Source organism: Camelus ferus, chromosome 2 (assembly GCF_009834535.1).
Source record: "Camelus ferus isolate YT-003-E chromosome 2, BCGSAC_Cfer_1.0, whole genome shotgun sequence".
NCBI lineage: Eukaryota > Metazoa > Chordata > Mammalia > Artiodactyla > Camelidae > Camelus > Camelus ferus.
Window position 1 is genome coordinate 91,468,365 of NC_045697.1, and position 25,916 is coordinate 91,494,280.

Here is a 25,916-nt window from a genome sequence, read left to right on the forward strand (position 1 = left end):
ATTCACTGGAGTGAAAACTCGACCACTTAGTTGCTTGGGAGAAAAGCAAGCATGTTAGTTCTATTTTTTTTTTAACTGATGAGGTTTTAAAAACCAGTTCACTTCAATCTACCTAGGAGAGGAAAATAATATTGCCCACACAAGAAAAAACATAGGTAAGAAAAAAACTAACATCTTTGTTCTCTCCAGTGGAGGAACATACAGTGTACCTACCTATCCTGTAAGAGCTCATCTTAAAAGAGTATTAGTTTTTTAATCATCTGTTAATTTCATAGATAGCCTTTACAAATATGTAGGAGAGCATTTTAATGTAATTATTACTGTAAAAATGAAAACAGTAATTTCTGCTTTTGCTAATTCATGTCTCTGACAAAAATGTCAAATTAAAAAAAACCAAGGCTTTTTCAAAAAGTGGCTGGATGATTCCTGGTCTGAGGCAGGGAAAGTACAAGATGAGAGAGAGCCCTTATTTATGCAAGAAAGCTAGAGACAATTTGAGAATAAAAAAGACTGATGGTAATGGCTCATGAAATAAAAAAAATAAGAAAGATCCATGAATCCACAGTGACATTAAAAAAGGGGGGAGGACTCTCCTTTACCAAAAAAATTGACAGCTAATAAATGTATAGAAAGACTGACAGAATTAGAATGTAATTGTTTTTAATTATCCCATAAAATATTTATTTCAGGCAAGAATTATCAATGGATGCTAAAACCACTGGATGAAAGATTTTGGTGGAAAAGGATACCTACATGGCACCTTCCCCAGTTGTTTATAAAGTATAAAATGGAGACATCTAGTCTTATCACCCTAATAATGTGGTCAAGTTTAGCATCACCAATACACAACCTGACACTACAGCTTCCTAATGAAATGAAGTGGGAGGTAGGTATACACATTGCTCTGCCAGAAATGACCTAAATCTAGTCAAGATGAAACAGTCATGTGAATCCAGATGTGGAATATTCTAAAGGACAACTGGCCTGGATTCCACAAAGGATTCTTTGTCATATACAAAGGAAGGCAGGGGACTGGTTAAATCAAGGAAGACTACAGAGATACAGCAGTCAAGTGCAATGATGTATAAATATGGACTGGAGTCTGAATTTAAAAAGACAAACAGCCATAAAGAATATTTTAGGGAAATCTAAGTTAGACTGAAATAATATGGATTTTTTTAATGTATGGTAATAGTGGTGTGGTTGTGTAGCAAAATGCTCTCTTTCTGGGGAAACAGATGCTAAGATGAAGAGTCATGAGACCTCCGGCTTATGTGTGAATATTTCGCAAAAAGGAAAAATGCATATGTATGTAAAGAGAGATGGAATGGGTGTGGCAAGATACTAAGAGTTTTCTGGGTAAGAGGTAAATAAGTGTTCATTATGCAGCTCTTTCAAACTTTTTATGGGTTTGAAAAGTCCTAAAAATAAAAACAATACAAAATGAATGGTAAACAATTTCTCACAGTGATTGAGAGTAGAGCTCAAGAATCAAGAACTGCATTTGTGACCCAGTTCTGCTACTTCCTGGAGGTGGAATCTTAAGCAAGTTAGTTAGCTACTCTATTTTTCAGTTTCTCATCTTTAAAATATTTTTTTGCGGTTTCTTCCTCCTAAAGTCACTTTACACTTTCAAACTTTATCACACTGCTTACGAATTAATTCATATCTGTACCAGAGGAAAAGGCAAATAAATGTATGTCTTCTTTGTCTTTCTATATGAAAGCAAACTTGTATTTCCAAGATAGTTTTAACTTTCATAAGGCTCACAATTCTAACCAAGAACCAAATCATTGCTTTAACACAAAAATATAAGATTTAGTCTTGATAATGGAATTGCAAACACCACCACAATTCATAAGTTGTACAAGTATCAGCATGATGTGACTGAAACAATGCTGGGCTCACTATAGCCAAGAGAAGGCATGAGTCTAAGTTCTGGCTTTAATTAGTATATAATTTTGAGTGAGTCAATAACCTCTCACAGGTTTCAGTCTCATTACCAATAAAATAAGAGGTTAAAGCAGATTTCTCTGGTACTCTGGTCCCAAGACTCTAAGATACTGCAAACAACAGTAGGTTTTCTTCTCTTACTTCTCATGAATTCTAAGTTCCTTTTCGAGCTTTCTTTTTAACTTTGTGTTTCAGGTATGTTAATCTGCACTGTATTCCTAGCCTAAATCTCTCTCCTTCCCACTTCCCCTATCCATTCCCTCTGCCTCACTCTAGCTCAAATGTTAGGAGCTACCATCTTGAAATGATTTTTATTGGAAATTTACTACAATTGATGCAATTAGCTGATAATTAATTAGCTAGGTCAATCAGGCAAAACCTCAGGTAGTATTTAGTCTTAAGCTGTGAAATTTTGTAAAATTTTGGATTTTAAATATAATGAAAAATCCTTTACTTCCTTCCTGGTTCTTACGGAGGCATCTTGCAGAAGCCGGGAAATGGTTTCTTTCATTTTCTCTATATCTTCTTCTTTTTGCTTTTCCTCAAGCAGAGCCTTCAGAAAATAATAATTTGATGTTATTATAGACTGCATCATTATTAATAAAGATAACATAATAAATGGGTAAAAACTTATCCACTAATCACTTTCTTGAAAGCATATATCTTATTCAAAACTACTGAGACATCTCCACTTGGAGATCTTGCCTAAGTTATGAATGACATTTATTTTCCCTAAACTCCTCACCTGACCATGTCTTAACCAAAAATTTATTCTTTTCCTTCGACATTTCAAGCAGTGCCATGACTCTTCTGACCTCTACAGCTGGATATTTAGAATTATTTTTGAATTTTCTTTCTCTTTTATTCCCTATACAAAATAAGTAATCAAGTTTAAATATTATATTCTCAGAAAAATCTTTTCGGTTTCCCTTTCTTTCCATTATTTATTTTTTTTCAAATTATGTCCCTTGTTGCTTCATACCTCCTTTACTGTAGACACTACCTACTTCATCTCTATGACATTTCTAACTATCCAATCATTTTCATTTACAAAATATTTCACCTACAAAATATTCTTACAATCCTAGTTCTGTTCTTAGTCACACTCCATTTCTTTGCTTCCCTGTGGAGCAAACTCCTCTGAAGTCTACACTTGCTTATCTCTAAAACTCTCATGTTCACTCCAATAAAGCTTTCACCACCAATGATCTCTATACTGATAACCCATGAGCCAATTTTGAGTAACTGTCTTATATATCTGTCAGCAGCACTTGAGATAATGGATTACTTTCATTTCTGTTTTACTTTTTTTATTTGGCTTTTAGCGCATCACAGTATTGGTTCTCTTCTTAACTCACTGATTATTTCTTCTTAGTGTGCGTTGCTGTTTCTTCCTCTTCTCCTGAACCTCTTTAATACTTAACTACCCAAGACTTAGTCCTTGGTTCTTTTCTCTAACTGCATCCATCCCTTGGTAGGCTAATCCAATCTCATGGTTTTAAAATACCATTTATATGCTGACAATTCCCAAATTTACATCTCTAGTCCAAGGATCTTCCTGAGCCTGGAATTCCTCCGATTTTAGTCTTGAGTGAATTTTTTTTTTTTAAATATCATTACAAGGTAAGTGGCTCTTTGTTTTGACCCCACTGTCTTCCAAAGATACCATACATGTTCCTATCTTTGCTTTTTATTGTTTAATAAATCTTCTCCCGCTTAAATAGGTAAACTAGTGAGAATTAATTGCTCTTTTGATGTCACAACCTTTTCAGGGAGAACAGGACAATGGGGAAAAGGGAAGCTTCATAAGGAAACTATACTAAGGTTGCTTCTTGCCTATGTGTATGATTGGCTGAAAGAACCCTTGACTTCTTGGAACAAACAACTGAAGGTGGGAACCCTCTGGCAATTAAGCAACAAGTCAAGAGGGAACTTAATACCGTGGCCATAAATAGCCTCTGTAAAGGTCTGTTGACCTACGACTTGGGTGAGAAGATCTGTGGGATAGGCAGTGAGTGTCACTACTACCTTCTCTGTCCATCGTGCTACACACAAAATGTTCACCTTTGTGACCTGATGTTAAGAATGTTCATATGACTAGGCTTCAGGGGGAAGAGATAAACAGTTTTGCCCTGCTCTTAATTTTTCTAAATAACTTAGGTGTTTAGAGCAACTCCCAAGAACATTTTGTCTCTTTTGCACCTTTCAACCATTCTAAAGAAACAGTATTCAGATCACAGGTGGGAATGTTAGCTGAAAGGTGTAATAAGTACCAAAACATTCCCACAGCTTAGATTTGGATAATTATTTCTTTTTTACATCTTAGTGGCTTCTTAATATGCAACTTATAGCTTATTTTGTTTTTAACAGTGCTCTTGGAAAACTGTCTACTATGTGAAAAAGAAAGCATAAATAAAACAAAATATTTCCTTTGTATTCCCCATACTTCCCAGTGGACGTGCTATGCATATACTAGGTATTCAATAAATGTTGGTTAAATGAAATAATAATTTAATGAGAGGCAGCAACATTAAAAACAAATTATCTACTTTGTGACTTCTATAAATTATATACCATTCATATGGAAGTGGTACAAGATGAAAACTATGATATGCAATAGCACAGTAATCACAATATCTAGAGGGTTAAAAAATACAGCATGGTGACATGAAGGCTCCAGTTAATAAATCTTTATGGCTAAATTTAATTCCCATCAATTAAGATTCTATTCTATTAGAGTAATTGGACAGGTGACAAAGCGGAAATAAAGATGAGTAAGATTCATGCAAGTGAATAAAATATATAGAGTACACATGCTGCAGTAAAGTACTTTAACAGATTTTTTGAAAAGTATGAGACTACAGGGGATGAAGATTAGTTACATAAGAACTGCAGACATTAAAAAAAACTCTAATATGAAAGTTTTCAGAGAAGGTTGACATTTTATCATATTTTATGATGTTAAGTCTTAACATCAAGAGTGTAGCATGTCTATTAATGATGAGTATAGTACTTTCATTTTTCTGTGTTTATTCTGTAGTTATTGATTTCCTTACTATCAGGTCACACGGGGGAATGTTAAATATTTTATTACCTATTTTACTTATTTATAAACATGTTTATTACTTTTCTTACCTGATTTTTTTGAAGGTTAACTTCTTCTAAGAGTTGCATGCTATTTCTGGCTCTCACAATAGCTTCATATTTCTCATCTTCTAATTCATTGCACTTTGCTTGTAACTCTGTGGTCTGTTTTTCCAAATGTGTTTTTTCTGCTCTTAATTGGGTAGCTTCTTGGATTGTCACACATAACCTAAAAATTAATAGTCACATCGCAAAAGTTAAATATTTTTAAAAAGAAGGAGGGAGACAAGAGATTTACAGAGCATCTGTTACAGGACAAGCATTATTCCAGTTACTTTCACATGTATCTTCTCATTGGATCCACTCAAAAGTTCTGTAAAATAAGTTTCATTATTTCCATTTAAAAGAATGACAGACCCAGAGAGCTTAAACATTTGATTAAGGTCATATGAATAATGAGCAGTGGGACAAAGACTAAGCCTAGGTATTCTAACACTAATTATGTTACATTTTCTACACTTTTCTACTTGTGTTAACTCATACTGTCTCATATAGTTACATGACAATGTTATAAAGCAAATTCTTAAAGAATAGTTGTTCTATCTATATGGTCTATTTTTATCTTTGCTTGATTCCCCTTTCCTACTCTCTACCCAAGTAACTCATGTTAACTTACTAATGTATATCTTTGAATATTTTTCTCCATGTTCATAATATCACACATATCATTTTATACCGACACAGTATACATTTAAATATACATACACAGTATATATACATCTATCCACTGGTTTTTAAACATAATATTTTATGTTATAAAAATTAAGATCATAGTATACACCCTTTTCTGCATTTGATTTTCTTACTCAATAATATCTTACAAAAATCCCCTTAAACAATACATCCCAAACCTCTTTCCCTTCCTAGTCTGATGGATGTAACTTCTCTTCACTGTTAAATACTGGAGAATTTAAGCCTATTTTAAAAGTTTGTTAGCTATGTGATTTGTCTTCTTTGAATTTTCTCTTCATAGCCTTTGCCCATTTTTTCTGATGGCTTATTTACTTTGCTTTTCTTTATAAGAACTTTTTGAATATTAAGATACTAACCCTCAGTCTTCTATATGGCAAATATTTTTCCCAAATCTACCTTTCTGTTGTTGCCTATTGACTCTATTTAGGATATCTTTATTACACTAAAATGTTCCCTTTAACAAAGCTAAATTTGACCTTTTTTCCCCAACATCTGGGATTTCAGTTTTTATAAATGTAATGTCATCTCCTAGAATTCCTTGAAAAATTACCTTTAATATTTTTACCTGTAAATCTTTAATCAATCTGGAATTTACTTCTGAATGTTCTATAAGGAAGGAGTCTAGTTTACCTGTCTCCCAGATTGACGGCTAGTTACATGAGTACCATTAGTAACTGATGAACTGAAATAACTCCGTATCAGAACGAAAATATGCAAATTATGACTTCCTTATGGATTGTCATGTTTCACTGACCTATTTGTCTATTCTATGCCCAAATCATATTAATTTGATTTAAGTGGCTTTATAACATGTTCTGATGTCAGATAAGACAATTCTCTCTTACATTATATATTTTTCTTTGTTTTTTTTCAAGCATTTCTTTTATCTAAGTGTTGGCAGGAGAAGCCTTCTGTATTCTCTCCCCACCCTTTCTACCCACACCCAAACACAGGAGTTCCAGGAGGAAGCATCCCTGCTCCAGCACACCTGACATTTTCCCAGCTTTAGAAATTGAGAGGACTCAGCCTCACTTTTATTTAATTTCTCTATTTTTAAACCTTTGTTGTTGTTGTTGCTGGGTAGATCTGTTTAATTCTGAATGAACTGAGTTAAAGTCTACCAGTATTTTAGCCAGAGTTCCTAGTTGCCAGCAGTAGACTAACTCCAATTTAAGCAGATAAAGAGTTTATTAAAAAAAAAAAAAAAAGATATTGGTAAATTCACAGACTCACTAGGAGAGCTGGAGAACCAAGTTTGAAGCTTTATAGTAAGGGAACATGCCTGGAACTTCATCACAGGATTAGGATGGTCTCCAATGAAGAGGGGAATTCCCCAAACATTGTAGGAAGGTAAGAGGCAGATGGCCAAAAATAATAACCATAAGTGTATTTTCATCAAATCACCCTTGCATTTCCTAACTTCTGCATTACATGTTTAGCTGTCCTATTATCTGCCATATTTAGATTTATTAATGTTGTATCTTTTTCATAATGGTGCCATTTTTCATTAGATAAGGTCCCTCTTTATTCTGTTTAGTGCTTTTATCATTAAACTCTACTTTGTGTGATATTGTCATTCTTGTTTTCTTGTTTATAGTTGTTAATATTCTCCACTAAAACCTTTAAAATTTAAAACAGATCCTCTTCATCCTTCCTTTCTCAGTATCTTTGTTCATTTATTCTTTTTTTTAGGTATTTTCTAAAGTAACATATTACTAGGACTTGCTTTTTAATTAAAATCTGCAAGTCTCTGCCTTTTAATGGAATTCACTCCTCTCATACTTCAATGATTTACGTATATGACATTATTCATTCCATCTTACTTTGGTTAAAGCATGGTGGTAGATGATGAAGCAATCGCCACCTCCCCACAGAGGTACAGGACATTTGACACTTTACTAGCAGCAGTTCACCCATTTGCTTCACCATGGCCTCTTGGGGACCAGGTAGAGGAGGTAGACTCATGAAGAGTTTACGCAAACTTCATCTTCCAAAAGCCCATGGGGCTCAACAGGGCAAACTCTGTTTAGGACTTGGTGAATTCCAATCCTCAGTCAAAACTCTCTGACTCTTGTCTTCAAGCTTGACACTCACCCATGTCAGAAAAAGCCTTGCAAATAAAGGTTTCATATGTATTTAACAGTCTGGCAGATCCAGTAACCATTTGGCTCTGAAAAGTCAGATTGGTGTTAGGAGTAGAGTTACAGGAAAGTAGCTTCAGATAATCAGCTTCATAATTTATAGGTTTCCATAATTTTATAACATAGAAGATGTATTACTACTATTCTTATTCTCATAAAGGCACTTCTACATGCTCTACAGCCAAATCTTATAAGAATCCTTTCTTGGAACTTACTAAAATTGGGCCAAGTTCCCTCTTTATAATATAATAATAATAATAATAATAACAACAACAACAACAACAACAACAGCAACAACAACAACAACATCAATGATAATAGCAAACACTTGTAAGAACACACTTTGTACTGGGTACTTTACATATGTTAAAGAAAAACATAATCAAAATATGAAAACAAATATATGTATGTATATACAAGACTGGGACATTGTGCTGTACACCAGAAATTGACACATTGTAATTGACTGTATTTCAATAAAAAATTTTTTTAAATTAAGAAAACATAATCCTCAATATTTTCAAAAACACTATGAAACAGGTTATATCATTAGCCTATGAGGTAGATATGAAGCTAGTATCATATAGCCAATGAGGGAGCTTAAATCATTATATTTATTTTATACAAAGGGAAACTTACAGTACAATGAGGGTAAGTAACTTGCCCATGGTTATTGATCTAGTTATTGGTGAAGCTGGAGCTTGAACTCAAGTCAGTTTGGGTCCAGAGTAAGCGATCCTAATAAATATGCTAGACTGCCAAACAGAAACTTCCACTTAATACAGATTCAACTCATAGATCTATGTATCTGTTAGTATACAGCAAGAGGCTATCACTTCAAGTAAAGTTGGGGTGAGGAGACATACTAAAGCCCACGGTGCTGAATTAAAGCTTGCATATGGAACAATATTACCCCCCAGAATCTTTCCTCAGTTTTGGAATACACTCAGGCTTGTGCACTTACATTCCCAGCCCGCAGCAGAAGACTGGTGGATCCCAACCTGAAGAAACTGGCCCAAGAAAGAGCACCCCCAGTTTTTGATATCTGGGGATTGTCCAAGGAAAAAGTCAGCTCACTGCCTAAACATAATACAGTAAGTCTGTCAGACTGTAAGTCCATCTATACACACCTAACTACCTATCTACTTTTTGGTGTCTTAATTTTTTTAAATTGAGATATAATTGACATAAAACATTATAGTCAACCCTCTATATCGGCAATTTCTACGTCATGGATTCAGCCAACCACAGATTAAAAATATTTGGAAAAAAATTACAAAAAGTTCCAGAGAGAAAAACTTAAATTTGCCATGCACCAGCAACTATTTACACAGCATTTATATTGTATCAGTAATTAATTTAAAGGTGATTCAAAGTATATGCAAGGATGTGCAGGTTTTATGCAAATACTACACCATTTTATATAAGGGACTTGGACATCCACAGATTTTAGTATCCACAGGGTTCTGGAACCAAAACCTGTTGGATACTGAGGGACAACTGCGTATTAGTTTCAGGTGTAAAACATAATTTGATATTTGATATATTTTGAAATAATCACCAAAGTCCAGTTAGTATCCATCACCCCATATAGTTACAATTTTTTTCTTGTGATAAGAACTTTTAAGATCTATTCTCTTAGCAACTTTCAAATATACAACACAGTATTGTTAAATATAGTCACCGGGCTATACATTACATCTCCATGACTCATTTCTTTTAAAACTGAAGTATGTACCTTTCGATCCTTTCACCTATTTTGCTCCCCCCCTACCTCCCTGCCTCTGGCAACCACCAGTCTGTTCTGTATCTATGAGTTCAGTTTTTAAAAATATGGAACACTTCATGGATTTGAGTGTAGGCCATGGTAATTTTCCCTGTATGTTCCAGTTTTCAGTATATGTACTGCTGAAGTGAGCACTTTGGTGTCATACTTTTAAATATCAGTGGACAGAAAGGATCACCAAAACATTTCAAGGAAGGCAGACAGGCACACATGAAAAAGGAATGTAGCAAAAGCAGAGACAATGCAGATAGCAGACGAAAACTTTAAAAATATATTTAATATACTTACTAAGAGATGATGTAACATTTATACTGATACTATAGAAAAAGAAACATTCAGAGCATAAGTGGCTCTTTAAAAATTTATGATAGCTAAAATAAAATATTCAAAAAATGGTTAATTAGAAGAAAATTTAAGGAAACTTCCAAGTTAGTAGAAAATAAATGAAGAAATGGAAAATGGGAGAGAAAAGGCATGAAAGTTAGGGAATCAATCCATTAGACACATTACTCAGCTAATAACAACTACCAAAAAAAATGAAAAAAACAGAAAAAATGAAAAAAAATGATTAAATTGAAAATCCATGAAAAATTCACAAAGTTGAAGAACATGAATTTCTAGATTGAAATGTCCCAAATAGAAAAGGATTCTTAACTAAATATGCACATTGCACAATTAGAATATTAATTGTGGTGGGGTGTATGATCCTGAAACTCTCCAGAGGGGAAAAAAAAAAAACAGGGCAAATACAAAGAACTGGAATTTTGAATGGCACAGGAAATTTTTTTTTAACAGCTGGAACTTAGGTAATATAAGGAAAATATCTCTACACTTTAAGAAAAAATTTAAAACCTAGGATTTCCAATCTAGGATTCACTGCTCAGCCAAACTATCAAACACCTTTAAAGGTAGGGTAAAGATATTTCTAAATAAGCAAGGTCTTAAAAAATGTACTTCCCATGTGTATTCAGTTATGGTATCCATTAAAATTTGAGAGTCAACAAAGAAATTAGCAACTGTGGGATGCAAAAGACACAGGATACAACATAGGAGTGGTAAGAAGGAAGTTCTAGGACCACAATGAATTGAAGTTTTAGGGTAAGAGCTTGCATCAGTCCTTATGAAAAGACTAATCTGAGGCAGCGGATGGAAGGTTGTCATTCTATGTAACATTAAAGACTATTTTATTCTTTGTAACATTTGCTTATAGCCCTTCTTCCTACCTTGTTCTATTTCATTAAGGCCATTGAAACTTAAAAAAAAAATTTACCTTTGAGAATATAGTTTATTAGTCTTTTAAGTAAACTAGTTCTCTTCCAAATGTCTGCTGACTGTGTAAAATGCTAAATCTTATAAGACATAAAAGTTTAAAGTGAAATAATTTTGAATTTTCTAGGGAGAAGTTATCCTTTGTCTGAAAGAAGTGGAAGATTTAAGGAAGAAAATAATAAACTTGGTGCTGGGTCACCTATATATTCTTACTTCAATTAATTCTAAAGAAATTGAAGCTAAGTGAGGGTGGTTAACTTTCCCAATATACAAAAACATAATACTAGAACCAGAAATTGTTTGCCTCTAAATCTCAAATCTTTCTACTCCAACAATTTATATTCCTGTCCCCAGACATCCTCACCTTTAAAATACCATCAAATTAATCTTCATAAAGATTAATTTCATCATGTAGTCCCAGTTAAAGAATCTGTAATATACTGCATGAAATTCAAATTCAACTTTACCTTACTCACAAGGCCCTCTATACTTCATCCATTCATATTCATTAATTTCCAATGCATGGCCTCCTATTCCACATATAATCAGGACCATATTTCAATATCTTCAATTAAAAGATTCATACAGTCTATTTTGCTTAGGAGTAGGGATAGCAAACAAAAAGTTGAACAGTGGTTCAAATGAAAATCACTTTTCACCAGTCACCTAAATAAAGATTTCTTGCTCTTATTTGCATGTTCTTATTTTGAAAGAAAACACTAAATTAAAAAAGCACCAAATTTAAAAAGTTTAAAGCAATTCTCTTCATTTCACTCTGGTCTTATTTAGCAGGGCATATACAAACTAGCAGCCTTTCTCAGAGAGGACTGTCATTCCCCGAATATAATTCCCAGTAACCATGAGTTATCTTTAAAGGCGGGAGGGGAGGCCTTTCTTTGGAAGATGGAAAGAAATGATTTATGCTTCTTAGATGTCTGTGGCATTTAAAAGGATCACAAATAATAATTTTAGAAATAAATAATAAATAATTATCAATAATTCAGTATTTGCTAAGGCCAAAATGTCTTTTTTTTAATAGAAAAAAGATGACCATTAAAAACATAGCTTTTCTATCTGGTAGTTCATTAAATAGGATATATTCACACCTAAAACATTGGCTGAACATTGTTCAGAAATACATATCAACTACACTAATAACTCTGCTTTCTCTTATATAAAAATAAAAGATTTTTTAAACTTCAAAATGTAACTTTTTAATCATAATATAAACAATGTTATTATAATAGCTTCAAAAGACAGCCAATGTAAAAATTTCCTTGCCAGGGGTAACTAGCTGAACACTAGACTTTAAAAAATATCCTGAGATTTTCTTACAATGCAGTGATCTCTTCTTAGGAAGCTGTTTAGTTAGCTTATAACTTTAGACTAAAAGCAAAACAAAATAAAACAATTAAAAAAAATCCCCATACCTTCAACACTAAAAAGACAACTTAAAGCACTAATGAATGAACAACTTCGATTCCTTATGAAATCCTATCCAGATCGAAGGAAGTGAAATTCACTCATTCCAATTTCACTGTTTCAAGCGTCTAGCATTTATTTTCACAGCATAGAATGCTACTGAAATAACAGAAGTGACAACCACAAACTTTTTCTCTAAGTTTAACAAAAAGAAGTTGAAGAAAGCAGTCAAATAATCACTCAACTGCTGAAAACTTTTGAAAATGAAAAACAAAACCCAGAGAATTCTAGCACTTAAAAAAATACAACTCCTTTCACCAGAGTCTAAGTTAGAGGTTAAAATCAATTAGTTCTGAACTCAGTGAACAAAGAAATGACTTTCATTAACATTTTGGATAAGAGAAAACAGAAGTTCAAAGCTACTAATTTGTTTCTGAATAAAAAATATCAGTCATGGGTATGTGACTAGAACTGAGATCTCAATTTTTGAGGTGCTCAAGATCAGTAGACTCTTTCTGAGTGTAACAGACTTCAGTAAAAAGAGTACATTTTTCGACTACAAACCATAATGTGATCTTATGGGCTGTAGTCACTGTATCTTTAATAGATTACAAATGACAATTTTCAAGTTTCTTAAGGGAACGTCCAACAAGAACTAGAAAATGACAACAAAAGATTCTAGAGTGAACATCTGCATTAAGACAGCAATTAAAGACAAAGCTACAGAATGTATTTAAAAAGTAGCCCACACCTTCAAAGATGACTGAAAATTATTGTTCTGTAAGGCTCCAAGAAACACATCTATAATGATTCCTCAAGTATTCTTTCTCTTGGGTATCCACTCAGTGAGAAATTATTTTTCTATGTAATTTTTACCCAACTTCACTATTATTTTCCCCCTGCTTTAAGATAAAAAGAGTATTTTTGGTTTTGGGACTAAATTTGACTATTACTGTTTTGGAAAAAAGATAAAGACAAAAATGATTCTTGAACATGTGTTTAAAATACACCAATCTTTTGAATATGATTTTTAAAAATGTCCAGCAAACCAGATTTTAAACTTATACTTACAGTTCACTCAGCACTTGTAAAATATATATTCTAGAAAATACCATAAACTGAAATTCTAATGTGGAATCACTTTCGAAGCATATAAACAAAGCCAGATGTATTTACCTTGTTTCTAATTGTTTTATACTAGATTGCAACTGCTGTAAGCGCCTATCTGATGCTTCCTCTCTTCCTTGGGCAGACACAATATCCTCCTCCTAGAAAATAAAGAAACTGTATGCTTATCTTGAGTATGTGAAAATTCAAAGCACCGTTAAATAGCATAAAGAAAGCAGTTCATTATATAAAGTTACTGTATTTCTAGAATTTCATATGTAAGTTTAAAGAAGCACTATCACTTTGGGAGCAAATCATGCATATACTAAAAAAGGGAGATGAGAACCTCACTATCAATTCTGTATTAGAAAAACAATAACCAAAACAGTCACTACATACAGATTTCTACCAATATTTCAAATTATTTTTATGGCCCAAGTCTAACAAAACAAGGCAGGAATTTGTATGCAGACTGTCTGCCCTTAGCATGTGTTCTTTTAACTAGGTTACACTGCATCCCATTATAATCGTAGATTATTTCTTTTTTGAACAGTGTTGCTTCAAAATAAATGAACAGGTTCTATTTGCACCATCTTTAAAAAATTTCCTGTTCATCCTTTCTGGCCTTTTTTGTTGGTCTTCTATTGGTTTTTAGTTATACCTCTTTGAATTATTTTTTAGTGGTTGCCCTAGCTACAATTTGCATCTCTAACTTATCCCAATTTATTTAGTTAATAGTTAATTAATTCAGAGAAAACACTGGAACCTTGCAACAGTGTATTTATTTCCATGTATCATCCTAGTCTTTAGTGTCATTGTTGTCATATATTATACCTACATACTTTATAAGCCCATCAAATAGTGTTAAGTTCTGCTTTTAGCATTCAAGTCTTTTAAGGTACTAATAAGAGAAAAGAAAAGTATGTATATATATCTTTCATATTTAAAATTCCTGTTGCTCTTAATTTCTTCTTACATCTGAGTTGCCAACTGATGTTATTTCCTTTCAGCCTAAAGAATTTTTTGAAGAACAGCTACACTAAGTGACACATTTTCTCAGTTTTTGTTTACCTGAAAATGCCTTTATTTTGCCCTCATTTTTGAAGCACAGTTTCACTGGACACAGAATTCTTAATGAGCATTATTTTTCCCTTCAGCAGTTCAGATATATTACTCCAGTGTTTTCTGCTTCCACAATTTCTTGAGAAGTCAGCCATTATTCTTATCTCTATTCCCCTGTTCACGCCATTTTTCTACTGCTGCTTTTAAGTTTTCTCTTTTTAACTGGCTGTCGGTGTTGTCATGATGTGTTGAAAGTGATTTTCTTTGTATTCATCTCGCTAAGGGTTCAATGAGATCCTTGGCTCTGTTAATGTTTTCCACTAAATTTTGAAAGATTTCAGCTATTATTTCTTTGAACATCTTTTCTGCACTGCTCCCACTCCCCTACCCCTATTCCAACCACACTTGCATTGGCTTGCTTCATATTGTCCCACAGATCACTGAGGTTCTGTTCATTTTTCTTCCATCTTTTAAACTCTATTCTTTGAATAGGAACGTTTCTATTGATCAGTCTTCAAGTTCAGTGATTATTTTGCTTTTTCCAATTAACTTTTGAAGCCATCTAATGACATTTTTATTTGGGTTGTTTTACTTTCAAACTCTAGAATTTCTATTTTTAAAATTATTTTCTAGTTCTCAATTAAAAATTCTCTATCTGTTCCTTCACTGAAACATATTTTACTGTAATTTAAAAATAGATTTTAATTCCTTGAACATAATAGCTTATTTGAAGTCTCTGCCTGTTAAATCCAACAGCTAAATCCAAACTCACTGAAAGTGAGTTTCTATTGACTTTCCTCTTTCACCCTCCCCCTAGCAGTCACGCTTCAGTGTCTAGTAAGTTTTGGTTGAAAATTGGATAACAAAGATAATGTATCGTTGTTTCTCTGGATTCTGTTTTGCTCTTTTGAAGATTATTAGCTTTTTTGCTCAGTTAGGCAATTATCTTGCCTAGACTCAAACTCTGAAGTGTCTTCCCCACAGTATGTAGCAGCTGCCATCTGTGATGAGTCTAATTTCTTTCCACTGTTAAATTTTTTTGCTAGGCTCCCAGGAAACTCACTGTGTCTGTGTAATGTGAGGATTAGTCAAGATCTGGGTAGAGGTAGGGCTCATCCTCTTTGTTGTTTGTTGCTCTTAGAGATCCCCTTGTAATTTCCAGCTGCTCTGCCAGCTTTAGGTTCTGTCCACAGATATTCAAACACTCATGCTTCAGCTTTCCTGCTCAAGCTGCACACATTTTGGGAATGCACTCAATTATAAAAAGCAGCAAACCTAAATATCTAGTTCCATACAGCTGTATCTTTCAAGAGCAGATTTCTCTCAGGTCTCTGCCTACTTCTTCACTGGGTTCCTGGGGACCCTATCCTAGCCCTGGACACTTAGTTTGACTGTCAGTTATGAACCTGGTCAGTTTATTCTCAGAATTTGGGTCTCAATTTTTATCGTTTGTGTGGCTCTCTTGCTGCTAATATTTCTTCTTTAAATTCTCAACTGAGCCCTAAACTTTGATCTTGGGAGCCACTATAAGTGCATATAAAGCTTTTGTTTTCTGAAGCATAGCTGTAGGGGTTAGGGAGAACTCTCAGGTCAGAAAGTTAAAAACTCATAATTCTCTCTTTCAGTGTCTTTCTGTTTTGGGGTGCTTTGCAGTGTTTCAAAAAACTTATCCAATTTTTTAACTATTATATATGAGAAGGTTTGCATAGGCCTTTCACAAATCCACCATTATTGGAAATCTATAACCAACTTTTACATATTTGGAAATAAGGCTCAAAAAAGTTTCACAGCTAATAAGTGACAGGGTTAAAACTTTAATAATTAGATCCATCTAAATCTAAAGCCTGACTTTTCCTTGATATATTCTTGAAACTTCCCTATTACACATAAAAAGAAAGTCTCTTATGCCAATAAATAGCACAAAATATAGTAAACAAAATGTAGTATTAAATACTTCTTTTCCATCTACATGTAACCAATTAATCAAAACCTGATTTTGCATTAACAAGCATTTCAGTAATGATGTATTTAGGGATGATTATGATGTTATGATGTTTTATTGACTTAGCATAAAGTAAATAGAGATAAAAAGTTATTTCCAATATTATAATTTAGCTTCCTAACTTTATATATAGAGGGCAACAAAATGATAAATTCATTTTCCAGCAACGCTCTTTAACACTAATCCACAACAGATCAACATTAAGATACATAGAAAACTATGCTACAGGCATCTGCATCCACTTGTCTTAGAAAAAAGGAAAATACCTTCTTTTGCATCTGTCCTTGAAGATCTTCAGTCACTTTAGTTAACTCTTCCACTTTTGCTGCTGCAACTCTCAGATCTAACTTGGCTTGCCTAAAACACAAAGTAAAAAACACTGTTTTCATAGACCACAAAATTTTTTTAAAATTAGAAAAGAAATTTAAATTTGGTAAAATCAGTACTAACCATTATGCACCTAAAAATGGATGTAAGGGGTTAATATTGAAAGATTCCTTTATTTCTAGTAAATGTATGTGGAAAAGAGTAAAGAAGAAAAAGTATATTTGAAAGAGTGAGCGCGAAGTGGGAGTCATTAATACTTTATTTGGATAAATTATATTTTATACTCAAATAATTCAATAGATTTCATGAAGAAGAACTTTATCATCATAATGAATTACCTAACAAGAATGTCAGTGCATTAAGTAGAATACAGTTACATCTATAATTTCCCAAATAGAGTTAGAGAAGTATTGCTAATGGGCCTTTTTATGAAAATGAATCCAAGCTTCAACACCTTGATCATTCCCCAAACACTAGAAGTACGTAACATAATGAATTGAAACACTGGTCTCAAGATAGTCTAATATCTACTTTCTTCAGAGACTGTAGGTGCAAAGGACAAAAAGGACAAGTTTTTGAATATTCTAATATTATCAAGTAAGTTTCAGTATCTCCTCCACTCCCTATAAAGATTTTAGAATAATAAAATAAGACTTTCTGAAACAGAAAAAGACTTTTTAATATCATACCAATTAAGCACTAAGTATAAATAAAGAACATGTGGATTATGTTAAAAAATATACTTTTCAGGAAGGAAGGTACTTTAGGAACTGCCTATATTTATTTCTTTTTATTTCATGTATGTATTATAAATATAAACCACATTAATGCTGTAGAACGTAAATAAATTATTTGATGCAAAATTCACAATAAATGTCAATTCACTTACTTTGACTCTTAACGGTATTCAGAATTACATTATTGATTAGCATAAAACAACAGGAAATAAAAAAGCTAATAATAGCTAAAATGTATCAGGTAATTACTAGGTTCCAGGAACTGTCCTAAATGCTTTGTAGACACTGTCTCACCACAATAACTCTGTGCATTAAGTAATATTGTTATATCAAACTGAAGTCTAGAGAGTAAGGTTGACAGAGGTTTGCTAACTTGCAAGTATTCACAGGTAAGCAATGAAACTGATATTTAAACAGAGTCCTCTGATATACTGGCAGCTAAAAAATAGCCCCAATAATACTGCATAAGATTAAGCATATAAGGAAATGCTTTGCTTTAAATATCTCCAATTTATAAAAATTTGACTATCAGATAAAATAATTTTTTTCTGCTTGCAAAATGATTCATCAGATGACAAAACAAAAACAAAAAACAAAAACTACCTTATACCAGTGCATGTAAAATCTAAGCTTAGAGATAATTTCAGAAGTGAATCTACTATATAAATCAATAAATAAATCTACCAGATATAAAATTCTTTTTATTTTAAAAGGAAAAACTGAAGGGGTAAGATATTTATCCGGTAATGATAAAATTGAGTAACCTCTGACTAAGCATAGCATCCACTCTGACTTAGTTTTCTTGCCTTTAGAAAGGGGATAATAATGCTTGTTCTACTTGTGTCACGGAGTTGCTGCACAAGTCAAAATAGATAATGTACATTAAAGTGCACTGTAAACTGTAAAGAAATGTAAGGTCAGAGCATGATTAAAGAAAAAAAAATTGTGTTAGAGACACAGTAGGAATGAGGTCCAAGGTAGAGGATCCTAGAGTAAGGAACTCAGTTCTGTCACTAACCAGTGATGAGGCTTAATGTACTTCACTTGACCACAAGAGTGTCTCAGCGGTCTCATATCCAACAACAGAGAAGTAGATTAGATAATGTGCCAAAACTAAAGTTCTATAATACATGATTTCCTGATTTCTATCTAATTTGCCTAATGATTCTACTTCTAAATTTTCTCTCAATTGTGTATTCCATTTCCACTTTCATGGCCCAATGTTTGATCTCATCATAACTTTCCAGGACTATTCCAATGGATTTCAAACTGATTTCTTTGCTGCTGGTCTCCTCTTTAATTCATCCTCTACAATGAATCTCATCTGCAAAAAAAAAAATTATCTGGTGATAAAAATTCTTGTTTAATAATGATTTCTGGGTTCCCCACTTCCTTGGGCATATAATCAGCACTTTTCTGCATGACACATAAAGTTAGTCATCATCTGACCTCAAACATCTCATCTCTTGCTAATTCCCCTCATATAATTTCTGTTACAGGTAGGAGAGACTACCAAATCCTGTTTCTTAAACATATCCTTGTCTATTTGTTTACATGCTTGACTTAAGTAGCCTTTGCCTGCCTTTTCTGATAAATTCCTCAAGAATCTTCAAGACTTAGCTTAAAAGTGTCCTCATTTCAAGTCTTCCCTAATTTCGCCTAGGCAAAAGGCCCTATAATCCCAGTCCCCATAAAACATAATACTTTTTCTGCATTGTTAACAGATACTCCCCTTGTGGAACTGTGAGTTTATGAAAAAATTACGGTATGTATGATCATTAAAGGCAAGGATCACATTGTATTAATTTTTAAATCCTCGGAGGTAACACAGTACCTGGCATATAGCAGACAAGTAAATATACCATAAGTGAATAAAAGAGAGTACAAAAGGAAAGGGGAGAGAGAGAGAGTCACAGGTACAATTATATCTTGATACTTTTACTCAGGTCTCGCATATCCAATTTTTTATTTATATGTGGAAAGCCTAAAATAGTAATTTTGTGAACAATTCTTCCATACCTATCTCATTTGAAACAGAATCTCATACATAAAAGAAAAAAATTCAGGTACTGGTCTTATGATCTATTTTTATAAGTATTAAAAGGAAAAATACCCTGAAAGCATTTAATTATATTTCCTAAAACACACAAAGAATCATGTTTTGGGGGAAAAATAAGTAATAGTTTTATATATATTTATTCCTATACATTGTTCCACAAGATAGCAAAGAAATAGTTCTTTATATCTCCTTCTGGCATGAAACAGTGAAAAATATTCTAGAATAAAAGTTGTAAGGTCTGTCTTAAACCTGCCTCTATCACCACAAAAGGCCATGTGAACTGAGCCAATCACTTAACTTCTCCAAGTCTCAGAATTGTAGCTATAAATTTGAGATAAAAAATAATTTTCCTGCATAGCTCACAGAATTATCATAAAGTTCAAATAAGCTAATACATATTAAATCACTTTATAAACTTTATTGTAGTTTACACAAAGACTATCACCATAATCTTGCCCCTTTTTAGATTTCAAGTTGTCAAGAATGCGTGGTACAGCATTAATTTACAGCTGGTTTGAAAAAGCTTGGGGGATGTCTGAATGTCTGGCCTTGACTCTGGGCCAAGAAATGAAAAGTGAGATTTATGGTGTGCTGCTGAAGTCTGAATTGCCTCCGCTAACCCCCAACAGGATCTGTTTGCTGATGGCTTTCACCTGGTATAACTGGTGAGACAGCCGGGCTAGACCATATGACCAGAGGGGCCAAAAAAACCTTCTGCGCTGAGCTTTCCTGAAGCCTAGATTCATTGCACACATCTTGGTAGTTCAATCTGGAGACAAAGCATGTCTTTGTATGAATAAAGACCCTAGGGCACTTGTGCCTGGATGTCACTTGGGCCCCCATGCTTCCTGATGCTCTTTTTTCTTACTGCACAATATCTTTCCCCTTTAAATAAAAGCTTTATGTGAGTATGCTCTGTGGAATGTTGTGAGTCATTCCAAATATTCAAATTTATGAAATCTTTAAAGTTGCCAACAAAAATAACTATAATTTTATTTTATGAAGGGCCTTTAATAACTATACATTTATACTATTTTACACGTAAATGTTTTAGATATATGTCTGCTTATGTACATAATTTTATAAAGGTTAAAAAACAGTTTTCACCTTAAAAAACAAATTTGATTAAAAAATAAGAATAGTTAAATATTAACAATCTTGATGTCATAAGTACTCACATATTTTATTTTTGCTACAAAGAATTTTTAAAAGCAAATTATTTTGTATTCAGGTATGCTTCCTTGTCAAGCAATTTAAAATTTCCGAGATTTTTCTTTAATGTAATTTTCATCATTTATGATATTAAAGAGGTCTGAATTAAATCTTTCAAAAACAAAGCTTTGCTCTGTAAGCAAAGTATAATCAAATATAACATAAAACACAGGATACGTGTATGTATTTTCTATTAATATATACTAGCATCAATCTCAACAGAAATTAAAATGCTTTAATTATCAATGCCTTTTTTGAGATTTTACAGCAAACAAAATAAGTCCATTTTAAGATAAATTTCTGTCTGTCTTTTATAGGCTCATATCAAGAGAATCCTAGAAATATTTACAATATTTCTTTCATATAACGAAAAGTGCTAACATTCTGAGAGAAAGACCCAGTTTTTATGGATTTGACACATAGTCTAAACTTTAGAATTTAAAATAAAACAAAAATGCATACATTAGGTACTTTAAATAAGTTCTTCTAAAATTATCCAGTATAATAAAGTCAATCATTTATTTTTAAATACTTCAGAAAATCCTCAATTTTAGACAAGGTTCTGAATTTTCAAGATCACTTCTGCTTTTAGGAAACTAATAGTAAGTAGCAAAACTGGAAAAAATTTATTTTCATTTTTCCTCCTTTCAATCTTTAGTAGCAGTCTAATGATTAAAACAATTCAAAAGACAGAAGCCTACAAAGAAACTTTAAAAGCAACAGATTTTAATAATTCACATACTGAGTTATCAAAACTTTAAGTCTCTTCAGTCTTGAAATAGTCATTTGTATATAATTTTTATATAATTCAAATTATTATATACAATTTAAAGTAGTTCAAAATTCTAATTTCTATGTCAGAATACAATTTTCCATCAGACTAGTAGTAGATCTCTATACTTTCTGTGAATGAAAGTAAGTTTTTGCAATTATATATGCATAGTCTCTGTCTGAGTCTTATTCATTCAGAATGTATGGGAGAGGTATCTGCTCATCTGTTTTTCAGAACCTATATAGGTGATTCTAATATACAGCCACTGCCTAGATTTTACATAATAACCAAACAATTAACAGGCTTATCTTTCCAAAAGGTTGTAAATAATTATTAAAAATGTAATTTTAGAGTCATATCACTGGGTACCACTGACAAAGTGGAGAACATATTTATTCATTTGTATTATTAAATAGGCTTATGCAATGGATATGCTCAAAAAATGCTTACCACGTGTCTGTGATGTTTGGAACACAGAAGGTGTTCTGTGAGATAATACAAAACAAAGATATGTGAGATACAGTAATGTTTAGGAGGGCCACAAAGCTGACTTAAAGCATCACAAAAGATTAAAATAAAGCATTACGATTCATAGTAGATAGTATATTTGCATTTAGTTCAGGGAATATTGAAGTGTGAGGTATTTAAAATAAGAATTGGCAGAGGAACAGTTAATCTCACAAGCAGAGGTAAAGAGAAAGTTTCAGGAAGGAATAAAATAAGTAGAAGCATAAAGGTAGGAAAGTGGGGAAGGTGGGAAAGGAGACTGGAAAGGCATTGGGGTTACAATGTCAAGGACCTTAGTTGACGAGTTAAGTGATCTGTATTAATTTAAGGGCAATGGAGAGCTGCTCAAATAATGGGATCAGAGCTGCACATTAGGAATTTAAGCCTGGCATTGTTGAAAAAGAATGGACTAGAATGATGGTTTCATCTTTCTTTAACCAATCTATCATAGTAAATAGGCAAGATGATGGGAATATCTAAACTAAAGTGATGGTAACAATAAGTAAGCAGTTCCACTTGGAGAGATGGCATAGATTTTACAGAGAGAATTTAACAGACTCCATACATTCATTCTTTGAACAAATATTTACTGAATGCTTATGATATGCCAGACACTATGAATATAATCTGGACATGTTGAGCTTCATGTGGTCATGGCATGTCGAGCTTTTTTTTTTTTTTTTAAACTGTATTTCAGAAGCCCTAGACTTATTTTATTGAGCACCTACATAAACCACACTAAGCACTGTTGTCAGTTCTGGTGATACAGTGATAAACAAGGAGTCAAAGGCTCTGACCTCGAAAAGCTTACACTGTATTAGAGGAGGACAGACAGTAAATATGTAAACAGATAAATGAGATAACTGCAGAAAGTGATAATGCAATGAAACAAATGATAAATAACAATGAGAGAGAGACTTGGGTCATCAGTGACAACCTATTCTAAAGAAGAAATATTTGATCTAAGGTTTAAAGGACAATGAAGTCAATTTAAGAAAATCTAAGATGAAAGAATTATAGGCAGAGGGATTTAACAATAAATGCAGAGTATGAGAAAGTCACTTAAATAAATGACAATTAGCAGGGATGTTTCATAGAAACGAGTAAGATGAAGTCAAAGGAAGGCAGCTCTCTCTGTGTCTCTCAGATCATATGTGTCTTTGGGTATAGTAAGAATTTTGGAAATTGTTCCAATTGCAATTAAAACCCACTGAGTGTTTTAAGCAGGTGAGTGATGTGATTTGTTTTATGTTTTGAGGAGACGATTTGGGCTGGTGTGTGAAGAATAAATAACAGTGAGATAAAAGTAAAAGCAGGCAACCAGACAGGAGGCAAATGCAAGCAAGAGGTAGTGGTGGCTTGGGGTAGCAATGATAGTGGTGATGACTGAATTTGTGATAATCTGTATCCAAAGCCAGCATGACTTGGATCTGGGGGTAAAGCGAGAGAGGAGTCAAGAAAACTTCTTAGGTTTGATGACAGTATTAGCTACTAACTTGGGGAAGATTTCCGCTTCTTACTTCAATCACAGCAATTCCACTTTTATCAGTGTTATATATTGGGGTTCTATGTATACAATTTTTTTTAAGGGCTTCTGTTGTTAAAGTTTGAAAACCACTGTCTAGCAATTCAAGTATAGAGCTCAACAAAGTGATCAAGGCCAAAGGTATACATGTGGGAAACATTATTACTGAGATGAAAGTTTAAGTTGAGTAGGGTAAACGTGATAAGTGGGGGAAGGTTATGCAACATGTCTAAAAATTTAATAAATGTCTACTTTAGTAGGTAGGATAAGGAAATGGGAAAAGCAAAGGCAAAGAAATGGTGACAAAGGTCAGAGAAGAAATCAGGACACAAAAACAAAAGACCTAGTAGAAAAATGTTCAAGGGCAGAAAAAAAAATCATCAATCAAAATGAATCAATGACCAAGGAGAAAGGAGGATTCTGTTTCAAGGCAAAAGGGGTACCAATAATTTTGAGGAGAAGAATAAAAGACGTGGGACCAAATCTAAAGTAAAAGAAATTCTGAAGAGTGACTATAGCAAATAGAGGCTCTTCTTCCAAGCAATTTCAAAGAATGAGAAGAAAACAGTAATCTGAGGAATCATCAGGGCCTCGAGGTATATACCTATGCCTGTGGTCTTGGAAGAAACCCAAAAGACTATTATTTTTAAAAAGAATCGATATAACTGATGGAACAACACAGAAGAAGAAACAGAGTTTAGGGTTGTACAGTTGGCAAGACATGGGGATATAAAAATAGAAAGGAGTGAAAAAGAAAGGAAAGCTTAATCTGGTTCCTAGAAATTACAGCAGCAACAACAGAGGTAAGGCTGATTTCTAGAGCTAGAAGGGAAATGTCAACTGTCTATTTATTGCATTAATACTAACTTCCAAGTCTATCAGCAACTGATTTGTAAATATTACACAAGCCTACCTACACAGGTTGGATACTAAAGTAGAATAGAGAAAAGCAAAAATGAGTTACAGTATATTGCAACACTGTAAAGAAGCTCATTTTATTTCTATTAGAGATTAAGAAACTAAAGTTCAGTTAAGCAATCTGCCCAAGTCAATAGAAAATAAAAAATAAGAATACTCATCTAGAGCTGTCTGCCTTCATAGCCTATGCTCTTTATACGTCGCATCACATGGAAGTGCACTTTTAGGTTAAGTGGGTAAATATGGAGTATTTGCAAAGTAAAATCATAATTATCAATAAAATACATATTTTGAAATAAATCAGGGATCACCTATTTCAGGCAAAAGTTCCAAACAATGAAGTTATAAATTTATTTCTACTCTTGACTAATATGTTCTAAAAGTAAAGTCTCATATTCTTCTTTATGCCCCTGAAAGATTAAGTGGGAAAGATATAAACATTTTTGTATAAGGGGTGACTAAGTAACCCTTTAACATTAAAGTAAAATAGTGTGAAGATATAGGAAACTGACAGCAAGGCCCTATTTCTTATCTTAAAACATATTTTCTATGCTCATAAAACTAGCTGCCAACACATGAGGAACTGTCTGGCAATTCTTATGACTAAGCACATCTGCTCAGGGCCATTTCTCACTTGGGATAGTTTCCAAGAGACACTATGAATCAAAACTAGTGATCCATGAATTCCAGATTTCCATATAGCATTTTTATAATAAAAGACACAATATTATTCAAATTGGAATATGAAACATCTTAGAAAAATCTGTTATCTTAGCTAAAATAAAACTATTACCTGGCAAAGGTACATATACAGTAGTCGCCCTTTTCTGCAGGAGAGAAGTTCCAAGACTCCCAGTAGATGTCTGAAACTGCAGATTGTACTGAACCCTATATACAGCATACTTTTCCTATACATATATATCCATGATAAAGTTTAAATTGGGCACATTAAGAGATTAATGACAGTAGCTAGTAACAATTATAACAACACACTGTAATAAAAGTTATGTGAGTGTAGCTTCTCTCTCTCACACAAGATACCTTACTGTACAAATTTAATGCTTTTCCATCTTAACTAAGCACTTATCACACACTGTGGCTGTAACTTTTGCAGTCTGAAATGCGACAGCCAAACCAGCATGAATTTCCTTTTACTTCTTCACAATTTCACAGACAGAAGATACGTTTTTACCATTGATCTCAGCAGACTCAGCAGAAGATTTTTTTTTTTTTTTATTAAATAGAGAGCTTTCACCTTTTCATTAGAAGCAGCACTTTAA

The 25,916-nt window shown here is 33.1% G+C and overlaps 1 protein-coding gene across 12 annotated transcripts in view; it reads right to left on the reverse strand.

The window, feature by feature from the left end:
• Positions 1–25,916, reverse strand: part of SCLT1 (sodium channel and clathrin linker 1) — a 168,631-nt gene that overhangs the window by 84,992 nt on the left and 57,723 nt on the right. For all 12 annotated transcript variants that reach the window (XR_004313715.1, XR_004313714.1, XR_004313717.1 and 9 more), the window contains 4 exons: positions 16,846–16,936; positions 13,585–13,676; positions 5,089–5,266; positions 2,408–2,506 (listed from right to left, as the gene is read on the reverse strand). Coding sequence is in view for 6 of the 12 variants with exons in the window: in XM_032463381.1 (XP_032319272.1) it covers positions 2,408–2,506; positions 5,089–5,266; positions 13,585–13,676; positions 16,846–16,936 (460 nt within the window). In the remaining 6 variants the exon portion in view is untranslated. The remainder of the gene's footprint in view (positions 1–2,407; positions 2,507–5,088; positions 5,267–13,584; positions 13,677–16,845; positions 16,937–25,916) is intronic.